Here is a 26171-nt window from a genome sequence, read left to right on the forward strand (position 1 = left end):
GGCCGTGCACGGTTTTCGCATCATAAATTGTGAAGTAACAGACAAAGCCTTCAGGTGAAACCGTAGCAGAACACTGGCTCTCTATTTACCCATGCATTGGTCGGATGTGGCCGAGCTCCACAAAGTGTCGTGAGATTACAACGTATAACGTTCTCAAAGATTAAAGTCAGCGCACGGTCACAACAAGGTGAAAGATGGAAACTCAGCGCCGCTATATCTGCTGTATAGAAAAGCTCAGCGCCGCTGTATCTGCTGTATAGAAAAGCTCAGCGCCGCTGTATCTGCTGTATAGAAAAGCTCAGTGCCGCTGTATCTGCTGTATAGAAATACTCAGCGCCGCTGTATCTGCCGTATAGAAATACTCAGCGCCGCTGTATCTGCTGTATAGAAAAGCTCAGCGCCGCTGTATCTGCTGTATAGAAATACTCAGCGCCGCTGTATCTGTTGTATAGAAAAGCTCAGCGCCACTGTATCTGCTGTATAGAAAAGCTCAGCGCCGCTGTATCTGCCGTATAGAAATACTCAGCGCCGCTGTATCTGCTGTATAGAAAAGCTCAGCGCCGCTGTATCTGCTGTATAGAAATACTCAGCGCCGCTGTATCTGCTGTATAGAAAAGCTCAGTGCCGCTGTATCTGCTGTATAGAAATACTCAGCGCCGCTGTATCTGCTGTATAGAAAAGCTCAGTGCCGCTGTATCTGCTGTATAGAAAAGCTCAGCGCCGCTGTATCTGCCGTATAGAAATACTCAGCGCCGCTGTATCTGCTGTATAGAAAAGCTCAGTGCCGCTGTATCTGCTGTATAGAAAAGCTCAGCGCCGCTGTATCTGCCGTATAGAAATACTCAGCGCCGCTGTATCTGCTGTATAGAAAAGCTCAGCGCCGCTGTATCTGTTGTATAGAAATACTCAGCGCCGCTGAATCTGCTGTATAGAAATACTCAGCACCGTTGTATCTGCTGTATAGAAAAGCTCAGTGCCGTTGTATCTGCTGTATAGAAAAACTCAGCGCCGCTGTATCTGCTGTATAGAAAAGCTCAGTGCCGCTGTATCTGCTGTTTAGAAAAGCTCAGCGCTGCTGTATCTGCTGTATAGAAATAATCAGCGCCACTGTATCTGCTGTATAGAAAAGCTCAGCGCCGCTGTATCTGCTGTATAGAAAAGCTCAGTGCCGCTGTATCTGCTGTATAGAAAAGCTCAGCGCCGCTGTATCTGCTGTATAGAAATAATCAGCGCCACTGTATCTGCTGTATAGAAAAGCTCAGCACCGCTGTATCTGCTGTTTAGAAAAGCTCAGCGCCGCTGTATCTGCTGTATAGAAAAGCTCAGCGCCGCTGTATCTGCTGTTTAGAAATACTCAGCGCCACTGTATCTGCTGTATAGAAATACTCAGCGCCGCTGTATCTGCTGTATAGAAATACTCAGCGCCACTGTATCTGCTGTATAGAAATACTCAGCGCCGCTGGCTGTATCTGCTGTATAGAAATACTCAGCGCCGCTGTATCTGCTGTATAGAAAAGCTCAGCGCCGCTGTATCTGCTGTATAGAAATACTCAGCGCCGCTGTATCTGCTGTATAGAAAAGCTCAGCGCCGCTGTATCTGCTGTATAGAAAAGCTCAGCGCTGCTGTATCTGCTGTATAGAAAAGCTGAGCGCCGCTGTATCGCAAAAGTTAGTACAAGACTGTGAGATGGACACAGGAGGGAAACAATAAGAGAAGACACCATCTTTTAAAATTTAAATTTACCAACAATTTCTAGAAAATTCTATTTGCGATTAGTGATGTGCGATCGTACCGATCACATAGTGATTGTGCACACGATCCCGATCACTTTCCTGGGAAGCTCGTTTTCCACATTGGGTCCAGGGGCTGTAAAAAAAACCCAAGCACATTATTAGAAAACATTCTGATAATACTTAAAGGTCCCTCGACGCGTCCTGCAGACCCGCTCAACCGCTGTCTCCCGGCCGCTTCCGCTTCCGAGTCCGATCATTGCTGTGCCCCAGGTTTAAAGGACCTTCAGTGACATCATGGCCATGTGACCAGTCAGGTGTGAATGTTGTATTACCTTGTTGGTTACAGACTGGTCACATGACTATAACATCATCAATTTCCTGCGTTATCTCGATCCCAATCTTTACAAAGCGATCAGGCGAGGCTCCTGATCCCGACTATCGGGGGATCGCCCATCACTATTTGCGATGACTAAATTTGCACGAATCTCAATAGTGGAAAGCCTGAAATTGCTCGGAGAAGACACAGAGAGACCACTAAGTGTCCAGAAGAGCTTACACTCTATAGGACATAGATGGGACCCCGCTGACTATAAAGCGTGCTTTACATGCTGCAATATCGCTAACGATTTATCGTCGGGGTCACGGTGTTTGTGACGCACATCGGGCGTCGTTAGCGACATCGCAGCGTGAGACCCGTACGAGCGATCTTAAACGATCGCAAAAGAGACAAAAATCGTTGGTTTTGGAGAGGTCGTGCTAACACCAAATATCGTTGTCTGGTGAGTAGCGATGTTGTTCTTCGTTCCTGCGGCAGCGAACATCGCTATGTATGACACCGCAGGAACGAGGAACATCTCCTACCTGCCTCCACCAGCAATGAGGAAGGAAGGAGGTGGGCGGGATGTTCCAGCCGATCATCTCCGCCCCTCCTCTGCTATTGGACGGCTGTCGTGTGACGTCACTATGACGCCGCAGGGACCGCCCCCTTAGAAAGGAGGCGGATCGCCTGCCAGGGTGACGTCGCTGACCAGATATGTGCGTGTGACGCAGCCGTAGCGATTATGTTCGCTACAGCAGCGATCACACAATATCGCACACACGACGGGGGCGGGGACTATCGCGCACAACATCGCTAGCAATTGCTAGTGATGTCACAGCGTGTAAAGCACCCTTAAGAGCTTACACTCTACTGGAGAGAGAGGACCCCACTGACCATAAGAGCTTACACTCTACTGAAGACAGAGGACCCCACTGACCATAAGAGCTTACACTCTACAGGAGAGAGAGGACCCCACTGACCATAAGAGCTTACACTCTACAGGAGAGAGAGGATCCCACTGACCATAAGAGCTTACACTCTACTGAAGACAGAGGACCCCACTGACCATAAGAGCTTACACTCTACTGGAGAGAGAACCCCACTGACCATAAGAGTTTACACTCTACAGGAGAGAGAGGACCCCACTGACCATAAGAGTTTACACTCTACAGGAGAGAGAGGACCCCACTGACCATAAGAGTTTACACTCTACAGGAGAGAAAGGACCCCACTGACCATAAGAGCTTACACTCTACAGGAGAGAGAGGACCCCACTGACCATAAGAGCTTACACTCTACAGGAGAGAGAGAGGACTGCACTGACCATAAGAGCTTACACTCTACAGGAGAGAGAGGACCCCACTGACCATAAGAGCTTACACTCTACTGAAGACAGAGGACCCCACTGACCATAAGAGCTTACACTCTACTGGAGAGAGAACCCCACTGACCATAAGAGTTTACACTCTACAGGAGAGAGAGGACCCCACTGACCATAAGAGTTTACACTCTACAGGAGAGAGAGGACCCCACTGACCATAAGAGTTTACACTCTACAGGAGAGAGAGGACCCCACTGACCATAAGAGTTTACACTCTACAGGAGAGAGAGGACCCCACTGACCATAAGAGCTTACACTCTACAGGAGAGAGAGGACCCCACTGACCATAAGAGCTTACACTCTACAGGAGAGAGAGGACCCCACTGACCATAAGAGCTTACACTCTACTGAAGACAGAGGACCCCACTGACCATAAGAGCTTACACTCTACTGGAGAGAGAACCCCACTGACCATAAGAGTTTATACTCTACAGGAGAGAGAGGACCCCACTGACCATAAGAGTTTACACTCTACAGGAGAGAGAGGACCCCACTGACCATAAGAGCTTACGCTCTACAGGAGAGAGAGGACCCTACTGATCATAAGCGCTTACACTCTACAGGAGAGAGAGAGAGGACCCCACTAACCATAAGAGCTTACACTCTACAGGAGAGAGAGGACCCCACTGACCATAAGAGCTTACACTCTACAGGAGAGAGAGGACCCCACTGACCATAAGAGCTTGCACTCTACAGGAGAGAGATGATCCCGCTGACCATAAGAGCTTACACTCTACAGGAGAGAGAGAGGACCCCACTGACCATAAGAGCTTACACTCTACAGGAGAGAGAGAGGGCCCTGCTGACCATAAGATCTTACACTCTACAGGAGAGAGAGGACCCTATTGACCATAAAAGGTTATACTCTACAGGAGAGAGAGGAGCAGTGCTCGCTCATCACTAGTTACGAATACAGAGCACCCGAGCATGGTAGTGCCCACTCATCACTAGTTACCAGTACAGAGCACCTGAGCATGGTAGTGCCCACTCATCACTAGTTACCAGTACTGAGCACCTGAGCATGGTAGTGCCCACTCATCACTAGTTATCAGTACTGAGCACCCGAGCATGGTAGTGCCCGCTCATCACTAGTTACCAGTACTGAGCACCTGAGCATGGTAGTGCCCGCTCATCACTAATTACCAGTACTGAGCACCTGAGCATGGTAGTGCTCGCTCATCACTAGTTACCAGTACAGAGCACCCGAGCATGGTAGTGCCCGCTCATCACTAGTTACCAGTACTGAGCACCCGAGCATGGTAGTGTCCGCTCATCACTAGTTACCAGTATTGAGCACCTGAGCATGGTAGTGCCCGCTCATCACTAGTTACCAGTACTGAGCACCTGAGCCTGGTAGTGCCCGCTCATCACTAGTTACGAGTACTGAGCACCTGAGCATGGTAGTGCTCGCTCATCACTAGTTACGAATACAGAGCACCCGAGCATGGTAGTGCCCACTCATCACTAGTTACCAGTACAGAGCACCTGAGCAAGGTAGTGCCCACTCATCACTAGTTACCAGTACTGAGCACCTGAGCATGGTAGTGCCCACTCATCACTAGTTATCAGTACTGAGCACCCGAGCATGGTAGTGCCCGCTCATCACTAGTTACCAGTACTGAGCACCTGAGCATGGTAGTGCCCGCTCATCACTAATTACCAGTACTGAGCACCTGAGCATGGTAGTGCTCGCTCATCACTAGTTACCAGTACAGAGCACCCGAGCATGGTAGTGCCCGCTCATCACTAGTTACCAGTACTGAGCACCCGAGCATGGTAGTGTCCGCTCATCACTAGTTACCAGTATTGAGCACCTGAGCATGGTAGTGCCCGCTCATCACTAGTTACCAGTACTGAGCACCTGAGCCTGGTAGTGCCCGCTCATCACTAGTTACGAGTACTGAGCACCTGAGCATGGTAGTGCTCGCTCATCACTAGTTACCAGTACAGAGCACCCGAGCATGGTAGTGCCCGCTCATCACTAGTTACCAGTACTGAGCACCTGAGCCTGGTAGTGCCCGCTCATCACTAGTTACCAGTACTGAGCACCTGAGCATGGTAGTGCCCGCTCATCACTAGTTACCAGTACTGAGCACCTGAGCATGGTAGTGCTCGCTCATCACTAGTTACCAGTACTGAGCACCCGAGCATGGTAGTGCCCGCTCATCACTAGTTACCAGTACTGAACACCCGAGCATGGTAGTGCCTGCTCATCACTAGTTACCAGTACTTAGCACCCGAGCATGGTAGTGCCCGCTCATCACTAGTTACCAGTACTGAACATCCGAGCATGGTAGTGCCCACTCATCACTAGTTACCAGTATTGAGCACCTGAGCATGGTAGTGCCCGCTCATCACTAGTTACCAGTACCGAGCACCTGAGCATGGTAGTGCCCGCTCATCACTAGTTACCAGTACTGAGCACCCGAGCATGGTAGTGCCCGCTCATCACTAGTTACCAGTACAGAGCACTCGAGCATGGTAGTGCCCGCTCATCACTAGTTACCAGTACAGAGCACCCGAGCATGGTAGTGCCTGCTCATCACTAGTTACCAGTACTGAGCACCCGAGCATGGTAGTGCCCGCTCATCACTAGTTACCAGTACAGAGCACCCGAGCATGGTAGTGCCCGCTCATCACTAGTTACCAGTACAGAGCACCCGAGCATGGTAGTGCCCGCTCATCACTAGTTACCAGTACAGAGCACCCGAGCATGGTAGTGCCTGCTCATCACTAGTTACCAGTACTGAGCACCCGAGCATGGTAGTGCCCGCTCATCACTAGTTACCAGTACAGAGCACTCGAGCATGGTAGTGCCCGCTCATCACTAGTTACCAGTACAGAGCACCCGAGCATGGTAGTGCCCGCTCATCACTAGTTACCAGTACAGAGCACCCGAGCATGGTAGTGCCCGCTCATCACTAGTTACCAGTACAGAGCACTTGAGCATGGTAGTATCCGCTCATCACTAGTTACCAGTACTGAGCACCCGAGCATGGTAGTGCCTGCTCATCACTAGTTACCAGTACAGAGCACTTGAGCATGGTAGTGCCTGCTCATCACTAGTTACCAGTACAGAGCACCCGAGCATGGTAGTGCCCGCTCATCACTAGTTACCAGTACAGAGCACTTGAGCATGGTAGTGCCCGCTCATCACTAGTTACCAGTACTGAGCACCTGAGCATGGTAGTGCCCGCTCATCACTAGTTACCAGTACTGAGCACCCGAGCATAGTAGTGCCCGCTCATCACTAGTTACCAGTACAGAGCACCCGAGCATGGTTGTGCCCGCTCATCACTAGTTACGAGTACTGAGCACCCGAGCATGGTAGTGCCCGCTCATCACTAGTTACCAGTACTGAGCACCCGAGCATGGTAGTGCCCGCTCATCACTAGTTACCAGTACAGAGCACCCGAGCATGGTTGTGCCCGCTCATCACTAGTTACGAGTACTGAGCACCCGAGCATGGTAGTGCCCGCTCATCACTAGTTACCAGTACTGAGCACCCGGGCATGGTAGTGGCCGCTCATCACTAGTTACCAGTACTGAGCATTTGAGCATGGTAGTGCCCGCTCATCACTAGTTACCAGTACAAAGTACCTGAGCATGGTAGTGTCCGCTCATCACTATAAATTCCCTATCAGAATGTTTTTGGAGGTGTAGAAGACACTGCAGCACCCAGAGAAATCCCCAGCACATTTTTTGCAGTCGTTGCCCTCAGTGGGTCTCTTGCCCGTGCCCTTTCGCTACAACTGCACAAACCATTAATGTTGCAAAACAAAATTTGTATTTTGCTGCAGAATAACACAGTAAATATTTAGGTAACTTTCATATTTGCTTTTGTATCTTCTATGATAATGTGGGAAGGTTTTCGTTCTGTCTTTCCCATGGGTTCTCCTTAATCTGCTCTTTCCACCTCTTGTGTCGTTTGCTCCATTCCCGGGGCATTAGATGTACGGTTTGGTCACATACCTAAGTCCTGTATCTGAGCCGCAGATAACCTGTATTTCGCAGCCGTCCAGGTGCTGCCGGTCTCTATAAAATGCAGAATTTCAGCTATTTGAGCGGCATTAGCATAATTATCAGCTATTAAGCTGGAGGAATTTCCTGCTCCTGACTGTCGGCTTTCGTCTGGCACATTCATCCTGCGCTGGATTTTGGGACTTTCTAATATTTCGCCTTTTTTGTGGCCGATCAGTCACTGCTATAAAATCTCCCTATGGGGTTTTGCTCCCGTGACTTTTTCTCTCCTGCCTCCGGTCTTTGTGGATCTGCAATGACAGCTCATTTCACAGACTGCGGGTTCTGTTTCTTAATAAATGCTAAGCCGCTTTTCCTGGAAAGATTCTGTTTTCTTTCCTTTGAGCTTCCGTCAGCGGCGCAGGTAAATAAATACACATTCACTCATTTATAATTAACTCTCCTGGCACGAAGGATGCGGATTCTGGAAATAAAAAAGCCGAGGATGGAACCGGATACAAGAAAGTAGGGAACGGGCGATAGCACCGGTACATGTAAGGGTGCGATACCGGTCAGGTACCGGCAAAATAACTGTAGGACGCCAACGGTGTAGGTGGATCTATCCGACTGGTATATAGACATGTGAGTGCATATATGGATATGACAGGTGCGAGCAATAGACAGACCGAGAGGCCCAGGAAGCGCAGATCATACCAATAGTGTACCGCCCCGCGGCCTCGGCTGCGACCGCCGAGCCACTCGGATTCGTGCTCGTACTGCGGGCGGTGGCTCGAGCCTCTCACGGACCCGGGGGTCACGTCGCTCTGCAAGGGGGGTTGGCGCTACGCGCGGGGGAACGCGGGTGTTTGGTTTTGGGATGATTGTTCGTGATGCCACCCACAGGTTGTGGTGATGGTGGGCACCACCGCTGCGGTGAAGGTACGGGGACTCCCGGGAGCAGTGTAGTGGCGCAGCTAGGTGTTGACCCCTCCGTGGGTAAGGGATGTTGGTCCCAGGGCCCGGTTGTGCGAGGGTCGGGATGCAGGGCGCAGGGGCGCGGTGCGGTGCCAGATGCCACTGGTGTACTCATTATTAAACCACACAGAGTCACTGGTAAACCAAACGGAGGTATGAACGGGGCCCGCAGCCGGCTGCAGCTTCCTGGTCGGGTTGGCAATGTTAGCCTTTCTCCTGCACCTGGGTTTGTAGTGTGACCACTGTGCCTGGGCACTGGTAGTCCGCTGCCCGGCGTGTATGTGTCGTAGGAGCCCCTTTTGCCCGCAGACGCTGGCCCTTGGATCTCTGGCCTCTGGCGGTTGCTCTTATCCGGAAGGGTTGAGCTGTTGCCTTTAATCGGGACTTTGGTGGGAATGAACCCCTGAGGTCCAGACCGCAATCAGTTAATCTGACTATGGTGGTGGCGTATAGCCTAGTTTGGGGTCTGAGTACCCTGCCTGTTGCTCCGGTATCCTGTTGGCTCCCCGGTTCGGTTCCGGCGGGCCACTACCTTGTCCCGATCCCTCATGGTTCCACCTGTCGTATTCCCGGTCTCCTGCAGGCGGCCACTGCCGTCTGCCTGCCTGACTGTTTGGGGGTCCTAGGCTCCAACCTAGGCCCTGCGCAGAACCGTACTCCACTACTCTCTACTCTACTGTACTGAACTGAACTGTCTACTGTTTTCCTGCCTCAGGCCAGCAGACTCCTCGGGGGCGTGTCTTTCCACCTGACTCCGCCCACCTGGTGTGCCTGTCTGACTCTGAGGGTGGCAATCAGGTCTTTGTGGTTGACTGGTGGTACCTTTCTAGTGTGGGGGGTGTATGTGGTGAGTGTAGTAACCTGTGACACCTGGGGTCCAGGGCGTCACATTAGCGCCACCAGGAAGACTAAGGGGGTGAGGTCTACTTATTGCTGCAGGTCTACCGGTACTCAGCAGTCTCCGACACTGGAGACTCTCTGGTGTCTTCCCGAACGTCTGCTCAATGGAAGAGGAAGAGAAGATAATCATCCGGCTGGGGGAATAATAAAATACGGTCACCACAATATGTCAGTGCCATAGGCGGAAAGGCAGAAGATATTAACGACACTTTATGGGCATTATCCTATATATTGAAAATCACTATCCTTCAGTCCCTATCACTTATTCTCCACTGTCTTTGACAATGCTATTGTGTATTGGGGCCTTATAATAAAAAAGTTCCTAAAACAGAAAGAGAAACAGGAAGAAAGAATGAAAGAAAGGAAGGAAGTAAGGAAGGTAGGAAAGAGGGAAGAATGGAAAGAGGAAGGAAGGAAAGAGGGAAGGATGGAAGTTGAAAAGAGGGAAGGAAGGAAACAGGGAAGGATGGAAAGAGGAAGCAAGGAAGGAAGGAAAAAGTGAAGAATGGAAGGAGGAAGGAAGGAAGTTGAGGCGGAAGAAAGGAAAGAGCGAAAGATGGAAAGAGGGAAGGATGGAAAGAGGAAGGATGGAAAGAGGAAGGAAGGAAAGAGGGAAGGAAGGTAGAAGGAAAAAAGGAAGAAAAGAGAAGGTTGGAGGAAGGAAGGAATAAAAAAAGAATTAAAGAAAGGAAGGAAAGAGGGAAGGAAGGAAGGAAAAAAGAGAGAAGTATAAAGGATGGGGGAAGGAGGGAAGGATGGAAAGAGGAACGAAGGAAGAAAAAAGTGAGTAATGGATGGAGCAAGGAAGGATTTTAAGGTGGAAGAAAGGAAAGAGCGAAAGATGGAAAGAGGGAAGGATGGAAAGAGGAAGGAAAGAGGGAAGAAGGTAGAAGGAAAAAGGGAGAAAAGAGAAGGTTGGACGAAGAAAGGAAGGAATAAAAAAAGAATTGAAGAAAGGAAAGAAAGAGGGAAGGAAGGCAGGAAGGGAGGAAAAAAAGACAGAAGTATAGAGGGAGGAAGGAAGGAGGGAAGGAAGGAAGGAAGGAAAAAAAGAGAGAAGTATAGAGGGAGGAAGGAAGGAAGGAAGGAAAAAAAGAGAGAAAAAAGGAAGGAAGGTGGGAAGGCAGGAGGGAAGTAAGAAAGGAAGGAAGAAAGAGACAAAAGGAATGAAGGAAAGGGGGCAGAAAGGAAGGAAAAAAGAATGGAACAAAGAAAGGAAAGAGGGAAGGAAGGCAGGAAGGAAGGGAGGAAAAAAAGAGAAGGATTGAGGGAGGAAAGAAGTAAGGAAAAAAGGAGAGAAAGAAGGAAATAAGAAAAGAGGGAAGAAAAAGAAAGGAAAAATGGAGGAAGTAAGGAAGAAAGAAAGAAAGGAATGAAAGAAGAACGTAAGGGGGAAGGAAGGAAGCGTTTGCTTTGCCATTTTTAACAGGCTCTGACAAAGCTGGCGTGGCTGGGGAAATTAAACTTCAGCTTTGTAGAAAATACACAATCATATAGTTATAATAAAGATATTGGGGACAATTCATCTCGGGGTTTACACCAAAAATTTGGCTTACACATCTTAGTAACTCTCAAAATTTTTGCCCAACTCGGCCGCTGCGCAAAAATATTTTGACTTTTGGCATTTATACGTTGATCCTGGCAAGCTGTGCCAATATACGTGTATTGGGGTGAGACATGGATGGGGCGCAGTGTGGTCACACCCGCCTGTCTAATTTGTCATACGTTGCTCCAGTAAATGGCCCCCGGTTTGTGCACTTTTTCTGTCCAAGGTCATTTTTTTATAGAACACAGAGCAGCTGGATACAAATATTCAGGGTTTATTTGAGTCCTAAGGTGAGGTTGTTTTTTACTTTTTGACACAATGTACTTTAGGTAATGAAGGTATAAGGGTTCATCCAAAGGGGGAATGTTTCCGTGCCAAGAAGGAAGATGGTACAATTTAATAAATGTAGAAGCCTTCTGCACTGGAGATGTGACAATTGAAAAAGTTGCAACAAAAGGATATTTTATTGATTCACCGACAGACAATGTCCCTACGTTTCGACCTAATCGCCTTTTTCATGGGTATCTGTAGTGGCGGATACTTATAATTGTTTACTTCGATTTTGTAAAATTGATTCTTTGATTTTGATGTTTCATTGCAATGTTTATTTTTCCGTCTCGGGATAAACACATTTTCTCTTCTATTTGGAGACGTTCTCGGAGGCCACCGAGCCGCCTCGCTCTAAACACCTTCACAAAAACACAACAGATACCAGAGGCCTCATCAAGCAAAACATTGTGGTCTAAATCATCTCGAAAATAACTCGCACTCCCACATCCTTGATTTCACGGAGAGGTGTGAGCACCTCTGTATCCTGCAGTATCCAAAATTAATACCGTAATGACCCAATGCAGTCATGCTGGCCAAAAAATATAGATTGCCCTACCTAATTGCAGTCTAGACTTCAAGGCAAAGGGCCAGCTGAAATGTATAACATATTTGTGCTCTGACTTTAGAAAACGCTTCCATTCCTCAATAAATAAGTTCTCTGGAATTTAAAAATACGAAGCCACAGATATTCCTCCGAGACAATGTCCAGGATTCATCATTTTTGGAATGTACACAAACACGTTAACACCTTCATGATGTGGGGTTTTTGGGACAAAGGGGCTCAACTGTTTAGGAGTATAGGGGTTCAATGGGGAACAAGTCCAATATGTAAAGCTGGCTAGTATGGCTCCGACACAGAAACAGGTGAACAGTATCCATATTGTATCTTCTATTGTAGAATCCATCTTAAGACTGATCACCACCTGAGCCATCGAGCTGACTTGTGTCCCAACTTCTTTGAGTGATCCCCTGGACCTGAGCTGCATCTTAATGTCTTTGAATTATTCTTTGGACCTGACTTGCATCCCAATTCCTTTGAGTGATCCCTTTGATCTGAGCTGCATCCCAACTCCTTTGAGTCATCACTTGGACCTGAGTTGTGTCCCAATGCCTTTCAGTGATCCCTTTGATCTGAGTTGCATCCCAATTCCTTTGAGTGATCCTTTGAACCTGAGTTGTGTCCCAACTTCTTTGAGAGATCCCTTGGACCTGAGTTGCATTACAACTTCTTTGAGTGATCCTATGGACCTGATTTGCATCCCAATTCCTTTGAGTGATCCCTTGAACCTTAGCTGTGTCCCAACTTCTTTGTGTGATCCCTTGGACCTGACTTGCATCCTAATTCCTTGTGATTCCTTAGACCTGAGTTGTGTCCCAACTCCTTTGAATGACCCCTTGGACCTGAGTTGCATCCCAATTCCTTTGAGTGATCCCTTTGATCTGAGCTGCATCCCAACTCCTTTGAGTCATCACTTGGACCTGAGTTGCATCCCAATTCCTTTGAGTGATCCTTTGAACCTGAGTTGTGTCCCAACTTCTTTGAGAGATCCCTTGGACCTGAGTTGCATTACAACTCCTTTGAGTGATCCCTTGAACCTGAGTTGTGTCCCAACTTCTTTGTGTGATCCCTTGGACCTGACTTGCATCCTAATTCCTTGTGATCCCTTAAGGCCCCTTTACACACTGAGACTTTCTAGCGATCCCACCAGCGATCCCAACCTGGCCGGGATCGCTACAAAGTCTCTGGTGAGCTGTCAAACAGGCAGACCTGGCCAACGACGCAACAGCGATCCGGACCTGCAGAACGACCTAGCTAGTCATTGGGGACGTTGTAAAGCAGCTTTTTGAAAGGGAAGTCGCTAACGAAGTCGCTGTAAAGTCCCCTTTACACACTGAGACTTTGCTGCACAGCGGGAAACAAAGGACCTAAGAATGGTCCTGAACGATTTGTAGCGATCAGCAACTTCACAGCAGGGGCCAGGAGCTGATGTGTTTCACACACTGCAATGTCGCTGGGGAGGTCGCTATAACGTCACAAAACCGGTGACGTTACAGCGATGTTGTTTGCGATGTTGCAGTGTGTAAAGCCACCTTTAGACCTGAGTTGCGTCCAACTACTTTGAATGACCCCTTGGACTTGAGTTGCATCCCAATTCCTTTGAGTGATCCCTTGAACCTGAGCTGTTTCCCAACTTCTTTGAGTGATCCCATGGACCTGACTTGCATCCCAATTCCTCTGAGTGATCCCTTAGACCTACGTTGCGTCCCAACTCCTTTGAATGATCCCTTGGAGCTGAGTTGCATCCTAACTCCTTTGAGTGAGGAGTCTACCAAAGGTGCTGCAAACAACCCCTTCTTGCTGTCCACCTGAGCCAACGAGTCACCTGGAATTATAATGGGGTCCATTGGAATCCTTTTGGTGTCTGTTGCATTGTGTGTGCCGCCATACTTGGCGCCAAATGTGACAATTGTCATCAGAGGCAGAATGTTATTATTTGTGGTATTTTGTGATAGTTTCACCTTTTGACTTCTTCAGATCTTTACTGAGATTTTTTATTTTCTTTCAGTATGAAGAAGGAAAAAAACGCAGGAAACCCAATTACAGCAGCGTGGACTTATCTGAAGTGGAGTGGGAAGACCGGGATGATGTGGTAAGTCAACACTAAGATATTAGTGACTCATTAGTATTACTTAAAAGACTTAGTGAACCTTTCAGGCATTTCATGGTGCTTAAACTGCATGAATCAGAGACTGACTCACAATTGTATATTATTCCCCCGCCGTTTCAGAGAAGGATCCAGCCGGGGACTAGACTAGTTCAGTGTCGCCCCCAGCCGGCTTCTCAATGCACCTGTGCTTCTGATGAAGGGTCTCGTCCTCTTGTGTACAGAGGGAGAGACCTGTCAATCACCCTGAAAGGACGGCCGGGGGTGGAGCCGGACTAGTCATCTCTGGCGCACGGTTGACAATCTTCCAGAAATTCCAGGACAGTCTGTATAAAGTGAAAATCTGCAGATAAAAAGTGCAGTAGAGTCTTACCCAAAAATACCAGAAGGATAAAGAGGCAAACCACTCACCTAGTCAGGTTATGTTACCCACAACCAACATAAATCGCACGTACAGCTGCTGCACAGACCAAGCACCACAAGAGCGAAGGTGCAAAATCCAGGGGAAAGCAGGAGTAAAAACATCATTAATCCTGCGCTGCTGTCGGTGAAGAAATCCAAAAGGTGTCTTTTTCAACGCATTTCGAAGTGAACTTCACTTCTTCATCAGGAAAGATTTTGCAGGCCTTTCCTGATGAAGAAGTGAAGTTCTCTTCGAAACGCGTTGAATAAACCACCTTTTATGTTCACCAACAGCAGCGCAGGATTAATGATGTTTTTATTCCTGATTCCCCTGGATTTTTCACCTCAGGACGGTCTGTAAATATAGGGCACTTTTTTATTCTGTCCTTAAAAAAAATTGAAGGCGTCCGTGCTTTTTTGAAGCTGAAGAATTTGAGATTCTGATGTCTCATATCAGAATTTCAGAGACATCGATTACTTATACTAATATCTAATTATTATTGTTTACCAATATGTCCGAAAAAAATGTTAAAAAACAGATTGCTACATAAGTATCACTTGTGTTCTTCTTTTTTCATCTTGTGGTATTTGTTGATGTCCTTTTGGCAGTTTCTTCAAAAACAAATATATTCTTTACTCTCGTTTTTTAATCTGAAACTTTTTAGAGCCAAAAGCCACAAGTTCTTTGAAAATGTTGCACAATTTGCACAAAAAACGTCAAGACGTACATAACATTTCTCCAGGGGAGGGGGGAGGGGTGCTGTAGTATACATTAGTGCAAACATTTAAGTCATATGGCAATGCTCGTTAAAAAGTTGATATTGACTTTTAGGATTGCTACTTCCAATAGGAGGCGCTAGAGTTCAAGTTCTATTTCTCTCTGAAGAGACAATTTATTAGAATATTTAGTTTCACAGGAGAGCATTGCCTGGCTCACGAGCCTCCTCATACTGGCATGTCACTCCCCACAAGGAGAAATGTTACACTTAAATCTTAATGCAAACAGTTAAGTCATATGTAAATCTTCTTTAGAGGGTCAATATTAACATTAAGGAGTACTTTGCACACTGTGACATCGCTACTGCGATATCGTCGGGGTCAAATCGAAAGTAACGACGTCGCAACGTGTAAAGCCTAGATGCGCCAATAAACGATCGCAAAAGCGTCGTAAATCGGTGATCTGTGTAGTGTCGGTCATTTTCATAATGTCGCACCAATAGGAGATACGATGTTGTTCCTCGTTCCTGCGGCAGCACACATCGCTGTGTGTTTACGTCTCGCTCATCTCCGCCCCTCCTCTTCTATTGGCCGCCTGCCGTGTGACGTCGCTGTGAGGCCGCACGACCCGCCCCCTTAGGAAGGAGGTGGTTCGCCGGCCAGAGCGATGTCGCAGGGCAGGTAAGTGCGTGTGAAGCTGCCGTAGCGATAATGTTCACTACACCAGCAATCACAAGATATCGCATGTGCGACGGGGGCGGGGACTATCGTGTTCGGCATCGCTAGCCGATGCTAGCGATGACGCAACGTGCAAAGTACCCCTTAGGATTGCTACTTCCAATAGGAGGCACAAGAGTCCTCTTTCTCTCTGAAGAAGCAATTTGCATATTTAGTTTCCAGAGTAGCGTTGCCTGGCTCATAAGCCTCCTTACACAGGCATGTCTCTCTCCACAAGGAGAAATGTTACCCGTTAAATCTTACTGCAAATATTAAAAATAGTCTCAATTAATTAATTAATTAGCTGAAAACATCCAGAGACCCAAATCATTGCCCACAATGAGAAACAGTAAAAAAGCAGGACCCATAAAATAGACATTTAAAAGAGTAATAAGGCACAAATTAAAAACAGCAAAACCTAGGCAGAAAAAAGGTGCAAATGCAAGAATGGATTGGGTGCTTAGAGTCTGAAAACCTGGTGCAATCATGTTCACTAGACTCTGGATTTGGGTATAGCTCTATTTTGGGCACTCAGGGGCAGAGGTACCATTGGTGCATCCTGTGAAGCGGCCCAAAGCGAGGGTCCGCATCCACTTTCACAGGCACTTAATTGGGTACATTATGATGAGCCATTGGCCTGCAAATGGCTCCATTTATTACACAGGGGCCCCATTCTATCTGTGTCTGCCCCTGGTAGCACTGTTATGTGTTCAGTTTCTGGGTACTTATTGTATACGTGCTGTATCTGTGTAGTTCTCTTTATAGGCTGCGGCACGTGGGCAATTTTATTGTCTATTTCTTGGTTCCTATAGTGTTCTTCACAGATCACAGAGGCGACTTTTCACATCAGGTCACATCAGGAGAGATGAAAGTTATCGAGCAAAAAGTTTTCTACATTACACACTCATATACACAGTGTATACAAATCTGCATATAGACATTACACACGAGCAGAGTATTACACACATATGGGAAAAATGTCTTAAAATGCATCTTATTTCCTTGTAATTCTTTACTAAAGGTAAAAAAACCATAATTCACCATCTATGAACATCTAGAAAATAAGATAGCTGTTTTAGAAGTGTTGTTGCCGCCACTGATGGAGTTTGGGCTGAGCTTAGATGTTGCGCAGATGTGCGGATGCGCAGCTTAGGGAGGACACTCCCTAGTTCCACATATGGCAGCATATTCCTGGACATTGGAGCTTAAAAGGATTCTCCTACTAACAAAGTTTATTTTAATCAATAGACCTTGGAATAATAATAATTTAAACAATTGGATATGTTTGAAAAAAAATGTTCCTGTGCTGAGATAATCTTATATATGTGTCCCTGCTATGTGCTGTGTAATGGCCGTGTCTGACTGTGTAGGACCTGGTCTGATCATACCACATCACCTGGGCAGGGGACGATGCAAAAGAGTATACAGACATTACAGCCGGGATCAGAGATCATTCTTTCTTTGAGGTAAAACATTTTTTAAAAGTAGGCAAGGAAATGTTTTACATCACATAAAGAATCATCTATGATGCAGTGCTGCAATGTCTATATACTCTTTTGCGTCCTCCCCGGCCCAGGAGATGTGGTGTGACCAGACTATGTACTGTCAGACACAGCCATGACACAGTACATAGCCGAGACACCCTGCACGGTCAGACCCGGCTATTACACAGTACATAGCAGGGACACCCTGAATGATCAGACACAGCCATTACACAGTACATAGCAAGTACACCCTGCATGATCAGACACGGCCATTACACAGTACATAGCAAGGACACCCTGCATGGTCAGACACGGTCATTACACAGTACATAGCGGGGACACCTTGCATGGTCAGACATGGCCATTACACAATACAAAGCAGGGACACCTTGCATGGTCACACACAGCCATTACACAATACAAAGCAGGGACACCCTTCATGGTCAGACATGGCCATTACACAGTACATAGCAGGGACTCCCTGTACGGTCAGACACAGCCATTACACAGTACATAGCAGGGACACCCTGTACGGTCAGACGGCCATTACACAGTACATAGCAGGGACACCCTGCATGGTCACACACGTCCATTACACAGTACATAGCAGGGGCTCCCTGTACGGTCAGACACGGCCATTACACAGTACTTATCAAGGGCACATATATAAGATTATCTCTGCACAGGAACATTTTATATTACATCCAATTGTGAAAATTATTATTATTCCAAGCTCCATTATTGAAATGAACTTTAATATTAACTTTGTTCTTGGGAAAACTCCTTTAAATCAGGTATATGTCAGAGTGCTACAGATAAAATCAATATTTTGTCCATTTGGACACAAAGCAACTCTTCTTAGGAAGGAATGCATAGTACTGAAGAATATGTACACCAAGGGGGTCATCGCTTTCTGGCAGTGGGGACATGTTTAAAAGTGGTTTGGAAATACTTAAGACATTCTTGTTATTGTGCATAATTGAATGCATTAAACATGCCACTGATACTAGATCACGCCAGCCCTTGATGAGTCCTCTTCTTTAATCTTTAGATTTTGTCATGGCTAAAATTCCTTTTTAATCCTTTGCAAATGTTCATTTGGGAGAAACATTTGAGGATAGGATAAGTGGCACCAAACTGGGTTCACATGCCGGTCTCCGCAAGAGACAATCTACAGAGTGAGTCATCGGAGAAGATGAGCCCCGGTCTGATCCAAACTTTGCCGGATAAAGAGATTTCATTGTTTTTTTAATGGATTAGAGTTAGGCGGGGTTTGCACACTACGACATCGCAGGCCGATGCTGCGATGCCGAGTGCGATAGTCCCCGCCCCCGTCGCAGCAGCGATATGTGGTGATAGCTGGCGTAGCGAAAGTTATCGCTACGCCAGCTTCACACACACACTCACCTGCCGTGCGACGTCCCTGTGGCCGGCGACCCGCCTCCTTGTTAAGGGGGCGGGTCGTGCGGCGTCACTGCGACGTCACACGGCAGGCGGCCAATCAGAGCGGAGGGGCGGAGATGAGCAGGATGTAAACATCCTGCCCACCTCCTTCCTTCCGCATATCCTACGGAAGCCGCAGTGAGGCCGGTAGGAGACGTTCCTCGCTCCTGCGACTTCACACACAGCGATGTGTGCGGCCGCAGGAGCGAGGAACAACATCGGACCGTCGCGTCAGCGTAATCATGGATTACGCCGACGCTGCACCGATGATACGATTACGACGCTTTTGCGCTCGTTAATCGTATCATCCAGCCTTTACACACTGCGATGTCGCATGCGATGCCGGTGGGGTCAAATTGAAAATGACGCACTTCCGGCATCGCATGCGACATCGCAGTGTGTAAAGGCTGGATGATACGATTAACGAGCGCAAAAGCGTCGTAATCGTATCATCGGTGCAGCGTCGGCGTAATCCATGATTACGCTGACGCGACGGTCCGATGTTGTTCCTCGCTCCTGCGGCAGCACACATCGCTGTGTGTGAAGTCGCAGGAGCGAGGAACGTCTCCTACCGGCCTCACTGCGGCTTCCGTAGGATATGCGGAAGGAAGGAGGTGGGCAGGATGTTTACATCCTGCTCATCTCCGCCCCTCCGCTCTGATTGGCCGCCTGCCGTGTGACGTCGCAGTGACGCCGCACGACCCGCCCCCTTAACAAGGAGGCGGGTCGCCGGCCACAGGGACGTCGCACGGCAGGTGAGTGTGTGTGTGAAGCTGGCGTAGCGATAACTTTCGCTACGCCAGCTATCACCACATATCGCTGCTGCGACGGGGGCGGGGACTATCGCACTCGGCATCGCAGCATCGGCCTGCGATGTCGTAGTGTGCAAAGCCCGCCTTAGTCTATTAGAACAATATATTGTGATGATGGTGACACCTTCACAATCGTCTAATGTCACTTATTAATATCGACTCCAAAATGACTGTATATAGTCACCGTTGAAGAAGATCTGCAGCCGAGATGAGGGGTAGGCGGAGGAGGGTAGGCAGAGGTGGGAAGGCAGTGGGGGGGTAGGCGGAGGAGGGTAGGCGGAGGAGGGGTAGGCGGAGGAGGGGTAGGCGGAGGTGGGGTAGGCGGAGGAGGGGCAGGCGGAGGAGGGGTAGGCGGATGAGGAGTAGGCGTAGGTGGGGTAGGCGGAGGAGCGTAGGCAGAGGTGGGGTAGGAAGAGGTGGATAGGCAGAGAGGGGTAGATAGAGGAGGGGTAGGTGGAGGAGGGTAGGTGGAGGTGGGGGAAGCGGAGGAGGGGTAGGCAGAGGTGGGGTAGGCAGAGGTGGGGTAGGCAGAGGTGGGTAGGTGGAAAAGAGGTAGGTAGAGGTGGGTAGATGGAGGTGGGATAGCTGGAGGAGGGGTAGGTAGAGGAGGGTAGGTGGAAAAGGTGTAGGTAGAAGTGGGTAGGTAGTGACTCGCTCACCCCAGGGCTATGGGACACCCGGTGCCAGGCCGGACTAGTCTGGGGGTCGTCAGTGGTGGCAGGGCCGACTCCGTGACCCTGGCGGGAGTCAATTAATATGGCTTCAGTGGGGTTGATTAAAGTTTGTATTTTCATGACGCCACCTGTGGTTTGCGGCTATTAAGCCGCCGCTGCTGTATGGGGCCTCTGGGGCTGGTGGTATGGCAGCTCGGATGGTCCTGCTCCCCACAGGTGGAGCGGTACCCCGGGGCAACAGTTGGTGCTCGTGAGAGTCTATGGTGTGATGTTGTGTGAATAATACGGTGCAGGGCCGACAGGCAGTGAAAGAAACAGGCACAAACAGTAGTCTCTTTACCTTCTCCTCTTTTACTTGGCAACAGTTTAGTCCTGGGAGACCGTCACAGGTGGTAAAGATGATCCAGCCGGCCTGGAAGTGCATGGGGGTGATCTCTTTGGCCAGTTGAGTATGAGGCCTACTCCCTGCTCTTTCTTTTCTTCTACGGGACCCTGCACTCTGAATTTAGCAATGGCCCTCTTGCTGCTGCGACCGGTGGTTCGTCCCTTTTTCTGTGTGGTAGGCTGCGCAGGCCCTCTCGGGTGCTTCTCTGCTGGAGTCCACACCGGGCCCTTGGAATGCAGCTGTACCTTCAGATTGCTGATGGTCCAGGGGGCTTGCAGCTCTCCTGCCCTCCAGATTCGGCCACCAGGGAAGGATTTTATACCCTGGCAACCACAGACTCCGATGTCTGAGTCTCTTCTGTGCCTCTCTGCAAATCTTGCTTCACTGGGCCAAGCTATTCCAGCTCTAGGCCCCAGTTCCACAGGACAGCACACTCTGCGTCTGCACTCTCTGCTCTCTCTACACAGACTGAACACAAACTCCTCCCTCAGGTCAGACTTGAGGAATGTTCCCTGGAACTCCAGGTTCAGAGCTCCCCCTGCTGGCCTGAGGGAGAAACTGCGTTGGATGTTGAACTTACTGGCCAATGATTCCCCCAATTACCTCCAGGCTCAGCATTAACCCTTTGGAGGGGCAATGCTGTTGTGGCAACCAGGTCCTGGGGCGCCACACTCCCCCTTAGTTAAACTCAGTACTCCCGGACTGAAGAAAACAAAACAAGACATAACATGTTAGAACATTTCATCCCATTATGGGAGGCACATTTTCTTAAACGTTACAAATTTAAACAATACTATAAGAGTCCAGTGTGGCTCCCTGCCGGGTGTCCATTACACTGCTCCATGGGGGACCCGCCGCGATAAAACCCCCAACGTAGGCTCTGGGCATGCATCAGAGTATTGATGACCCCACTCTATGCACGCCGGACGGGTTTTTCTTCAGGTGTGCTGAGCACACTGGTGCTAACTATGTACAGTTAAAGTGTTGGCCACCCATAGTCCAGTGGCCCAATTGTCCATTTACTTAATCACCTAAGACAAAAAGCATTTTATACACGACATTTTAAATAAGTATATACATTCTAGAAAAACCACAAAGAACTATATCAAAAAAACACCAAAAAGGAGCCAAGACAAATGATATGTGCACACACTGAATGTGGTGAGCCTTCCTCATAAAGATGGCTGCAGCCGAGGTGCAAGATGCTGATGTCACAGCCACTCAACCTCCACACTAGGGGGGAGGGGCGGCTGCTTAGCATAAGACATGCACACTAATAAGGCTTGCACTGGGAGCCCATCATATAATGAGTGAAATGCACAGTGTCTGAACTGTAACCTATAAATGACGCTAGAAACCCAGGTCAGGCGGGCTAAACAGCACTATATAGGTGCATCTCGCACGGATACACGAGACGCACAGTGTCTGAATAATGGCCTATAAATGACGCACAACACCAGTTCCAGGCGGGTCAGTTAGCACTATGAGTACATAACACATGACAGGCTCACCATTTAACCACCTGAATTCAAAAGGTCCACACACATTCTGCAAAAATGGATAAAATGTGCCATACCTCAAATAGTGAGATATTAGTTTATATTTTGGCCCAAAATATGTAAGCTCGCAATCCGTTCGCAATACATTCTAATAGGTACTTTTTCTTTTTACTCTCTATACCTTGGAGGGGGCTGTCCCCGAGTGCTGCGTTGGGACCTGCGTAGCTCTGGTGTTTGTCCCTGACTACTTGGTGTATGTATGCGTGATGGTTGCCTACGTGGTCTGAGATTCGCCAAGGGTACGACAGGTTCACCACTGGCAGGGGGTTGATTCTCCTATTCCACTGCTGGCGTGTCATCTTGTGTTGGGACGGACAGTTCCTTAGGTGGATCCGGAACCTCTTCTGTTTCTGGCTCGACCAATTGCGGGAATGTCAAGACTGGTACCACTATAGCATTATTTATTCGGGTCCAAGTTTTGGGGAATTTTCCAAGGATTGTTTGGATCATCTCTTCCTCTTTTTCTTGAATTTGGGAACTTTCTTGTACTTCTTCTACTTCCTTTTGGATTTTGCACCGTTCAGGGCACGCTTTCAGGCGGTCTCTAGAAACTGCTTGATAGGTCTTGCCTTCATCTTTGCTTATGAGACATACTTTACTATTGTCAAAGTTGGAGGGAATAATGGTGTAGGGTTCATTCTCCCACTGATCATCTAATTTATGCGCTCTCCGCTTTTTCTTAAGGACCTGTTCTCCAGGTGCTAAGGGAGTTGCTGGGGCCGTTTGATTGTAGTTCTGCTCTTGTCTCGTTCTTGCTTGGGACAGGCTCCTTTCTACGCATTCCTGGACCTTGCGGTACTGCTGTTGTCGCTCTGTATCCCAATCTTCTATCTCTTGACCCGCTTCAGGTGACACAGTTCCCATCTCAAAGTCTACAGGTAACTTGCCAGGTCTTGCTCGCATCAGGTAAGCAGGGCTGCAGTTGGTCGAGTTTACTGGGATATTATTGTACAAGTCCACTAGATCTGGTAACTTCTCTGGCCATTGGTTTCTTTCTTCAAGAGGTAGAGTCTTGAGCAGATCAATAACCACATGGTTCATCTTCTCACACAATCCATTGGTTTGGGGGTGGTACGGTGTTGTTCTGATTTTCTTACAGCTGTACATGTTACAGAACTCTTGAAACACTTCTGCCTCGAATGCAGGACCTTGATCAGTCAGTACCCTTTCAGGATAACCGTGAGGTTGACAAAAGTATGCTTGAAATGCTCTAGCTGCTGTTCTGGCTGTCTGGTCCTTCACAGGCATTACTACCAGGAAACGAGAGTAATGGTCCACAATAGTGAGGGCGTACACATAGCCTGACCGGCTTGGTGTTAACTTCACGTGGTCCAGGGCCACCAACTTTGTGACAATTGGCTGTAGGGGAGACCTCTGGCTGGCATCATCCTTCCGCCTCAGGTTACACGGACCGCAGTCTCGGCACCACTTCTCGACTGCCTTTCTCATGTGCACCCAGTAGAACCGATCGCGGAGTAGGGTCTCCAACTTCTTCCACCCGAAGTGTCCTGCTTTATCATGGTAAGCTGCTAGGACCATTGGAGCATCCCTCTGTGGGACAACTATCTGCCAGACGAGTTCATTCGTTCGCCAGTTGACATATCTCTTGCATAGCTTGCCTTGGTAGGTGAACAGTCGTCGCCTCTCCTTCCACAGCTGCTGGGCTTCTTGTGGAGCATCTGGACCGAGATGGGTCTCAGCTTGTGCTAGCTTTTCTTTAACCAATCGCACGGCCGGGTCACCGTTCTGTGTCTCTTCCCAATTATGGTGGAGTAATGGGTTGACCGAGACCTCGTGCGGGCTCGAGCGCTTCCCTCCTACAGCATGCTCACACTGGGAGACACCTTGGTGATGGAAAGCCGGTAACTCTATCTCTTCGAGTTCATCCAGGTCTTCTCCAGACTCGGGTAAGTGAGGCATTCTGGACAACGCATCAGCGTTGTTATTCTTCTTGCCAGCCTGGTAATTGATGGTAAAGTCAAAGTTAGACAGCCGGGCCATCCATCGCTGGTCCAACGCACCTAACTTGGCTGTTGCCAGATGTGTCAACGGATTGTTGTCCGTGAAGATGGTGAACTTGGCCGACACCAGATAGTGCTTGAAGCGTTCAGTCACTGCCCAGACAATAGCGAGGAACTCTAGCTTGAAGGAACTGTAGTTTTCTGGATTCCTTTCTGTGGGACGAAGCTTCCTACTGGCGTAAGCTATCACCTTCTCTCTGCCTCCCTGCACCTGGGACAGAACTGCTCCCAGTCCCACGTTGCTGGCGTCTGTGTACAGTACAAACGGCTGGCTGTAGTCAGGGTAGGCCAGAATTTCTTCTCCAGTGAGAGCCCCTTTCAGCCGGACAAAAGATGTTTCTATTTGGCTGTTCCATTCAAATGGAGGGCTTTGCTTCTTAGCCTTCTTTGGCTGGCCCACCAGGAGATCTTGAAGAGGCGCTGCTATCTTTGTGAAACCATCAATGAACCTTCGGTAGTAGCCCACCAGCCCACGGAACTGCCGCACCTCCTTCACCGTGTTGGGTCTTGGCCAGTCCTTGATTACTGTGACTTTCTCTGGATCAGGTGCCACACCTTTTGCGCTGACCACATGACCCAAGTACTGTACCTTTGGCTTCAAGAGGTGACATTTGGACGGCTTTATCTTCAGGCCATACTCCGACAAGGACTCAAACACTTCTGCTAAGTGCCTTAGGTGGTCTTCGTAGGTCTTGGAGTAGACTATGACTTCATCCAGGTACAATAGCACGGTTTCAAAGTTGTAATGGCTCAAGCAGCACTCCAATCTCTGAAATGTTCCTGGGGCGTTGCAGAGCCCGAACGGCATACAGTTGAACTCGCAGAGGCCCATTGGTGTCGTGAATGCAGTCTTCTTCTTGTCCGCCTCTGCCACAGGAACCTGCCAATACCCACTGGTGAGATCCAGGGTGGAGAAATAGTTAGCTGACTTTAAGGCTGTTAGTGACTCCTCTATTCTGGGCAGTGGATAAGCATCTTTATGTGTAATGCGGTTAATTTGCCTGTAATCTACGCACATTCTCATTGTACCATCTTTTTTCTTTACAAGCACTAGTGGAGCTGCCCAGGGGCTACAGCTATCTCTGATAACCCCAGCCTCCTTCATTTCCCGTAACATCTCTTTGGCACGCTGATACTGTGCTGGGGGTACAGGGCGGTATCTCTCTTTAATGGGATGATGGTCACCAGTGGGGATTTGATGTTTAACCCCTTTTACCTGCCCAAAATCTAGGGGGTGTTTGCTGAAGACCCGCTCGTATTCCTGTACCACCCGGTAAACCCCATGCTTTTGGTGTGAGGGGGTGGAGTCGGTGCCCACATGTAATTTTTGGCACCAGTCTTCCAGCTGCCCCTTGGAGCCATTGTCTTCCGCCTAGTCGGACGGGATCAAGGGTTCCACTGCTTTGATGGTATTGTTACTGACAGTGTACAGTTTTGCTACAGTGGCGTACCGGGGCAATTTGGCTTCCTCCTCCCCACAATTCAGGACACGGACGGGCACTCTCCCCTTGCGGACGTCTGCTACCCCTCTGGCTATCAGGACTCCAGGCCTGCTGTCTGAATACAATGGTTCTACCAAGGCATGGTAGTCCTGACCCTTGAGGCCTATTGCTGCCCGACACCATATCAACATTTCACTTTTTGGGGGAATCCCTCCTCCGGCCAGCTCTACCTGCTGCCTCCTCATCAGGGCTCTGATCTCCCTCTGTAGGGCACGCTGCTGCCCGGAGCTGGCACCTTCAGACGCCTGCTGCAACAAAATTATCACTTCAGCAATACAATTTTCTATCATATTTGTACCAATGGTTAGCAGTGGGTTAGATTCTTTGCGATCAATAATTATCATCCCCTGACATGGCAATTCTACCCGCCCCACTTTAATGGTTACCTCCTTATACCCAATTTAAGGCAAGGGCTGACCATTACTGGCCACAATTGTTAAATCATCATCTGGGCCATGGTCAATGTCTGAATCAGCCCAATATCTTTTGTACAGTTTATAAGGGATGGTTGTTACCTGGGACCCCGTATCCTGGAGGGCGTTCAAAGGGATCCCATCCAGCACAATAGGAAGGACCGGGCGTCCTCCCACATACTTGCTGCGACTGGGGGTTGAGCCGGGCTTCCTTACACCTGGGGGTTGGCT

At 48.7% G+C, this 26171-nt stretch overlaps 1 protein-coding gene and 1 long non-coding RNA gene across 2 annotated transcripts in view; one reads left to right on the forward strand and one right to left on the reverse strand.

The window, feature by feature from the left end:
* The window catches only part of CACNA2D3 (calcium voltage-gated channel auxiliary subunit alpha2delta 3), a 1156773-nt gene that overhangs the window by 759407 nt on the left and 371195 nt on the right, over positions 1-26171 (forward strand). The window contains exon 18 of the mRNA XM_075321303.1: positions 13713-13796. Within this exon, the coding sequence (XP_075177418.1) occupies positions 13713-13796 (84 nt within the window). The remainder of the gene's footprint in view (positions 1-13712; positions 13797-26171) is intronic.
* LOC142249597 (uncharacterized) overlaps positions 1-26171 on the reverse strand; it is a 94672-nt gene that overhangs the window by 52213 nt on the left and 16288 nt on the right. The gene's annotated exons all lie outside the window — the stretch shown is intronic.

This window comes from Anomaloglossus baeobatrachus, chromosome 8 (genome assembly GCF_048569485.1).
Source record: "Anomaloglossus baeobatrachus isolate aAnoBae1 chromosome 8, aAnoBae1.hap1, whole genome shotgun sequence".
NCBI classification, from domain to species: domain Eukaryota; kingdom Metazoa; phylum Chordata; class Amphibia; order Anura; family Aromobatidae; genus Anomaloglossus; species Anomaloglossus baeobatrachus.